At 43.6% G+C, this 6,945-nt stretch overlaps 1 protein-coding gene across 1 annotated transcript; it reads right to left on the bottom strand.

Moving 5' to 3' along the window:
• L3040_004143 (uncharacterized protein) lies at positions 1–1,427 on the bottom strand (the record flags this gene model as incomplete). The annotated part of the gene is made up of 5 exons (XM_007296195.1): positions 1–180; positions 253–558; positions 652–1,044; positions 1,143–1,286; positions 1,368–1,427. The coding sequence occupies 5 exons, from the start codon at positions 1,425–1,427 to the stop codon at positions 1–3; spliced, it is 1,083 nt and encodes a 360-aa protein (XP_007296257.1).
• Between the last annotated feature and the right edge of the window lie 5,518 nt (positions 1,428–6,945).

Below are 6,945 nucleotides of genomic sequence, written 5' to 3'. Positions count from 1 at the left end.
CTACGGGTATCTGACACTGAACTGCGCGAGAAGCTGACTCCGTGAAAGATCCTGCAAGCCCAGCTTCCTCATGTTCCTTCCACTCTCCATATAGTCGATCCCGGTGGCTATGCTCGCCAGGTCGATGACGGCTTTGATGGGGGACGCGTTGATCTCCAGCTTTTCCGCCAGGCCGTGCCACTGTAGAAAACACCCAAAGAGTCAGCAAAGCGGCCCCCCAACGTGCCCGGAACCACGGAGGCAGCAACCTACACAAACGAGAAGGTCGGGAACGTCTTCCGAGAGGTTCCGATGATCCAGGATCCCCGGGGCCATCAGTTTGTTGTGCGGTTCCGAGTTGCGAGCCAGGTCCACCAGGTCCGTGAAGCGGGCGTTGTAGCACCGGTTGGATGTCGCGATCACACTGTCCAGCTTGAAGCCGAATGCCTTGCCGATCTCCAGCCGGACTCGGTCCACCGCGAGGATCGCATTAGCGACCGAGCGGGTGAGACCATCGGCGTACACCCGGAAATCGCCACCGGTATTTTCGATTCGTCCCGCGTTCATCAACATCATCAACTGGAATAGCACGGTGGGGTCAGTGGTTGCGGGCTGAAACTTCGTGGGGGGCAAGGACAAGGAAAAGGCGAGAAGGGCTCTGCTTCTACTCACTGGATGAAACACGCCGTTGATATTGGTCAAGGAGACCTCGATCACGTTGTGGCTCCAACGGAGGCGCTGTCCACAGAAGATCCTCTCCACCTTAGCCTTGGAAATCAGGTCGCAATCGCCATGTAGCGCTGCAATGGAGAAGGAGCCCTTCTTCCCAAAAACCGCCAATGCCCCCTCGCTCATCCGGCACGAGTAGGGTGAGATGTTGGTCTCGAGGAAATTCCTGACCTTCAGGCCCGCGGTGGCAACCAGCGAGAACAGATTCCCGGGAACCGCGATGAGGGTGTGCTCGAGCAGAGAGAACCGTTCTAACTCGCAGAGGAGCGTTTCTTGCCCTGTCGATGGAACCGTGATGATGACGATCCTGGAGAACTCGACGGCCTCTTGCATATCCTGGAAGGCGGCGATGTCGGAGTCAGTCACCATTCGCGCAGCATCTCGGGGGGACGTCGGAGCATGACGGGGGAGACGCTCGGGGGTTAATGCCTTACCGACGTGATGTATAGCTTTGTCGATGCTTCAATGGCGCCGCTGACTTCGAGACCACCTCTCGAAATGACCGCTTCGGCATGTCGTCGATGGTCCGGATGTGAATAGAGCAATACGCTCGCTCCCTTCCTCTCCAGATCCACGGCCTACTCCACAGGTCAGTCCTGCTTCCTTCGGGTCACGCGAGAAACATCGACACTGCGAAGAGAATGGGGATGTCTGCTCACCAGTGCGAAGCCCGCCGGCCCGGCTCCCAGGATCGACACCTTCAGCTGGGTTGCAATCATCCTGCCGGCAGGTTTCACGTACTCCGCAGGAGGATTCGGTTAACGCACTCAGCCAGCCGGGAGGCCGGTGTGATGGACGTCTTGATATAGGTCTACAGCGATAAGTCTGTCTCTGGTTTCTATTTGCCGTTGAAGCTTGGACAGTTGGGAAGAGTTGCGAAGGGTTGCGAAGAGTAGTGGTCGACGAGACTTGAAAGTCTCCAGCGATCCCGTATCTCTCTCTCCAAGTCGGACCTATCGTCAAAGCCTTAACCAGTAGCGAAGCCTTGAACAGTTTTGCGAACAGTAGCAAAGAGTAGCGGTCGACAAGACTTGATCAAACATACACAGCGATCCCGTATCGTCAAAGGCCTCGACCACTTGCGCCGCCTGGAACGCGTGCAAGAGAGCAGCGATCAACGAGGCGCGAAGGCAGTATATAGAGTAGAGCAGAGCAGAGAGCAGAGCAGAGCAGAGCAGAGAGAGAGAGATCCGAGAGCCGGGCATGGCGGCGTTGTTTCGACGAAACAATAAGTAATAAGTGGGCACCGAAGGTGTACAGGTGAGATGCGGAGGCGTACCGACGGCGCTCGGTTTGAAGCTGATGGCGGATGGCGGATGGCTGATTGCGCTGGGCTGGGCTGGGCTGGGCTGGGCTGGGCTGGGCTGCGTTGCTTGAATGGGGGGGCTTGCGGGCCTGCTCTCCCAGCACCGTGGTTCGGGAAATGGTACCGTAACCTAAGGGAGTCGAGGCCCTGACTGCTGACCGGGGGGGAGGCCGGTATGGCATTCTAGCATGATCTAAGGGTAGGACTAGTATGTAGTACCGTATGTAGTATATTCATCTGAAGGAAGGAACGAGTCGGGCTAGCTAAGCTCCTCCTTCCCTGCATCTTGCATCTTGCATCTTGCATCTTGCCGCCTCTTGCCTCTTGCCTCTTGCCTCTTGGCTCCAACGTGATGCGGTTTGACAAATCTTCTCATAAGGGAAGGGGCAACCAAGAAGTACGTACTACAATGCGTGGTGCCTGATGTCGTGCGTCCGCGCGGGTCGCCGAGGTCAGCGAGCTAAAGTACTGTAGGTCTGGGCTCGCTGGTGTACCTGGACCTGGACCTGGACCTGACCTGGACCTGACCTGACCGGACCTGAGTCACGGCGACGCTTGGCCTGAGTCACGTCACGTCCAAGGGTTCCACAACGTCAAACGTCCAGAACCAGAGACTCGGGCGCGAGCCTGAATATAGGGTATGAAAGCTGATTTGAGCACATTTGCTCCTGTTCTTTGTGACTGGCCGACCGACCGGGGGGCCGCACGGCGTACGCCACCAGGACTGACCCCCGGCAGAGATCGGATCAGATCAGATCAGACCGGTCGGGGAATCCTGGCTACGTAGCGTGCGAAACAAAACAAACAAAAGAAAACCAAACAAAATAAAAAAAGGGGTTCAACGGGGTGGAGACTTCGCGTGCGCGGATCGATCCAAGAACGCTTTTGTCGATCCCAGCAGCCTGGTAAACTCCAGAGCCGCACCTGGATAGCCTACCTAATTATACGTTACAAGGTCTTGCCTCTGGCTGCCCTCCGCAAGCGCCGGGGCCAGAAGAGACCTTGCTTCGCCCGGTCGTGGTGCGAGGCTGCCTTCCGCATGAGCGCTACATCGATCTTCTATAAGAAATACGCTTTAAAAAGATGTAAAGAAAATGTGACGCTTCAGCCCGGCCGCAAGCTAAAACTTACGGCTTTTCGCAAGCTCCGGAGTAAGTTTTCCGGACTTCGCGGTATAATATTCGTAGCTATATAATTTATAATAATAGCTTCTTATAACGCATCACCTATCTATCGAATATTTTATTTATAGCAATAGCTTTTTTCATATAGAATAGCCTTTTTTTTATAGAATAGCCCTTTTCTTATTGAATAGCTTTTTTCCGCGCGATGCAGCCAGCTACTTTTCGAGCATTCAATTTACAGCAATAATTTTTTTCAGCTCGGTGCAGCTAGCTATTTTTCGAGCATGCAATTTATAGCGATATTGCTAGCTATTTTTCGCGCATTAAATTTAGTAGATTTCAATCGCAAAAGCGCAAACTCGTTATATTCGCAAGATTCTTATTTTCTTTATTAGTAAGTGATTAGTGTTAGAATATTGGACTGTCACCTATATTCCCTTGGTTGGACTAGCCTTTTGGCTCTCTTGGCTGTTCCCTTAGGAACACCTGTATTTAGCTCTTAGTACTCTTATACTGAATACTACACCTTTTGCACTCTTGATTCTATTATGGTAGCAATTTAATAGAATCAGAAAAACCTTAAAAACCTTTAATTAAAAATTTAAAAACAACTTAATTCAAATCTACTTTATACCTTACAATCAATATGCTATTAAAATCTATACTCGAAGAAGAAGAAAAACGCTTGCTAATAAAGGACAACTATTACCTTTGGAAGCCCGTAGCAATTAAAAAGCTTATGGAAAAGGGCGTATCTTAGCACGTCTTCAAAGGTCTATTCCTTCGACCTTAGAATATAATAGGAAGCTAAAGATAGGATAAAGATAAAAGAGAAGCTTTATCGATCATCATTTTACTTTTATCGGAATACACTTTTACTTAGTATATAGATATGGCTTTTTAAAACGACTTTCGGATTCTTTAAAACGCGATTGCTACTTAATAGAAAGCTATTGTTAACGGCGCGGGCAACTAAGATAACTTCGAGACTCAGCTATAAAACGAGAAGTATATTTTATTAGCTAAGACCGTCGACATTTATTTGTATCGATTACGCAACCTTTAAGCGCAATTGAAGGCGTACCTTAATTGCTTTAACGATAATAAAGTGAAGGATATCTTTATTAAAGGATTACTTAATTTAAGCTTTTGGCTTATGATTAAGATGCAATTTCGCTTTTTTAATAAATCCTTTTAAGATACGTTCGTTGCTTTTAAGGTCTTAAAAGTTCAATACGCTATCGAGCTTAAAACCGTCCACACCGCTTTAGTACTCGAGGACTTTATGGTCGCAATAGAAGCAAACGAATCGCGTTATATGAGCAAGAGAGGTGGACGAAGACGAGGACGAAGGCGCGCATAAAGAAGGAGAGGAAGAGGACGCGGACGAGGAGGTATATACAAGAGGAATAAAGACAAGAATTGCTACGCTTGCGGCATAAATAATCATTGGATCTTTAAGTGCTTGAATAAAAGAGCTGTAGAGGAATATTATCGAAAGAAGAAGACTAGTAGCAAGAATGAGGCAGCGAATAGCGCTGAAGTGGTGGAGTAAATTGAAAATGATTCTATGTATTACCGTTCTTAAAGTAAAACCGCGCTAACGATTAAAGAGCTAGAAGCTTTTGCAGTTACTAGTACTTCCGTAGTATAAAAAGTAGACTTTAGCGCTACTATACATTTCTTAAGAAGCAAGGACGACTTTATAAACCTTTAGAAGTGGGAGTCTAAGAAGTACGTCAAAATAGCTAATAATACCGTTATTAAAGCGTGAGGATATAATAACTGTATTATTAAAGCCTTAGAACTTAAAAACGTATAGTACGTCTTTGAATTTAAGAATATAAGATTAATCTCGGTATTACGTTTAGCGGACAAGAATATATTTATTAGCTTTAGCAAACACGATGTTAAAAGCTTGAAAAATAAGGAACTAGCATTTATTATTACGAGAACTAAAAGAGGTTTGTATATTTTATTCTTATCGATTGCTAATACTACTACTATATCTTTCGCAATTGAGTAAGCGAATAATAAGTCGAATATAAGACTTATTATTATGCGAGATAATATAGAAACAACTAAGTCTTCCGATAAAATATAAGCAGATCTATTATATAAGCGCTTAAGCTATATAAACTTCGATTATATTAAGAAGTTGATTAACGCTGATTACAGTTTAAAAATGTTTAAATCAATTAAATCGAAAAGAAAGGACGCGTGCGAGAGCTGCTTGGCAAGTCGAATAAAAGAGTATTATAATAAGAAAACCGATTTTAAGAGCGATCGAAAACTCTATCGATTATACCCGGATATCTTTAGCATACTATCAACTTTTATTAAAAGCTATAAATACTTCTTATTAGTAGTGGACGACGCATATAAGTGTTGCTGGGTAGAATTGCTAAAGACGAAGACTATAAAAGAGATACTTTCGATTATTAAAAACTTTAAAGAAAAGCTCGAAAGGCAGAGCAATAGCGTAATAGTAACTTAGCGAACAGATAATAGAATTAAAGAGTTCGGAAACGCTTTCGTTAGCTAGCTTTTTTAAAGAGGGATGATATCGGAAATGGCTCTTTTATATAAATAATCGTTTAATAGAGTTGTAAAGCATATGATATAAGAGCTTTCGAAAATCGTAAGATCAATTTTATTCGACTCGAAGCAAGGATATATAATGTAGTGCTACGCATTAGAATACGCGTGCAAGCTAAAGAATAAAAAACTTATTAAAGCTTTCTCGTTTAAATCGATATAAAGAATTACGCTATTAAAAGCTTAAAAAAGCAAGACCGAGGACTTTTCGAAACTGAGAGTATTTAGCTTAATAGCTATTCCGTTAAAGCTTAAAGAAAAACAATTTTATAAACTCGACTTACGAATTAAAGCTGGATCGTAGATCTTAGTTAGCATGATAAGCTTTTGCTTATACAAGCTATTGAACGTTGAGATTCTTTAAGAGCTTATTATTATAGACGTTAAATTTATTGAATACGAAACTTATATCGTTAATGCTAAGATCTTATAAGAAACCTCGACTAAAGCTTCGATTAAAGCACTTTCGAGGAAAAAGAAGCGTATTTTAGACGCTTAACTGCAGTTAAGACTTGATCTAAACGTCGGCAAGCTAAGGAATACCGTCCTTATAATACTTAGCACTATTAAAGCTGCTAAAGGTAAGAATTCAATTGGAGTTGCTTAGAAGGACTTATCTGGAGTTGCTTTAATAATAAAGGAAAATACTAAAGGAGAGATTGATTACTTCGTTCTAAAATCAACTTGTATTATATATAGTAGCGTGATCGCTAAAGCAGCGATGAATCATTAGATTGGACTGATAGCTATATTAAATAATAACATTATTATAATAAAACTATTATTAGTTAAGAAGGCTTTAAAGGATAAACTCGAAGAGTAGAAGAAAAGCATAAGAGCTGAGTTTAAAGCAATTCGAGACGTTGGTACACTAAAAATCATTCTAGAAAGACCTTTTCTCGGCAGAAAACTCACTTTTTCGAAACTCGTATTACGCAATAAGGTTATTAATAATAAAGTCGTTCGCAGAAAAGCAAGGCTAGTCTTAAAAGGATACGAATAACAAGAAGGAATTGATTACTTTAAGACTTTTGCTTTAATAATTAAGCATATTATACTTCGAGTACTACTTGCTTTCGTTGCTTTTAAAGATTTCGAGATTGATTACGTCGATATCGATACGGCTTTCTTAAATGCAACTCTTAAAGAAGATATATATATGTATATACCGGACGATGAATGCGACATTTTTTACGATATATACTTTAA

Source organism: Drepanopeziza brunnea, assembly GCF_022702325.1.
Source record: "Drepanopeziza brunnea f. sp. 'multigermtubi' strain 214-2 chromosome Unknown ctg6, whole genome shotgun sequence".
Lineage (NCBI taxonomy): Eukaryota > Fungi > Ascomycota > Leotiomycetes > Helotiales > Drepanopezizaceae > Drepanopeziza > Drepanopeziza brunnea.
The sequence above is the reverse complement of the archived record's forward strand: the minus strand, read 5'-3'. Positions and strand labels throughout refer to the sequence as shown.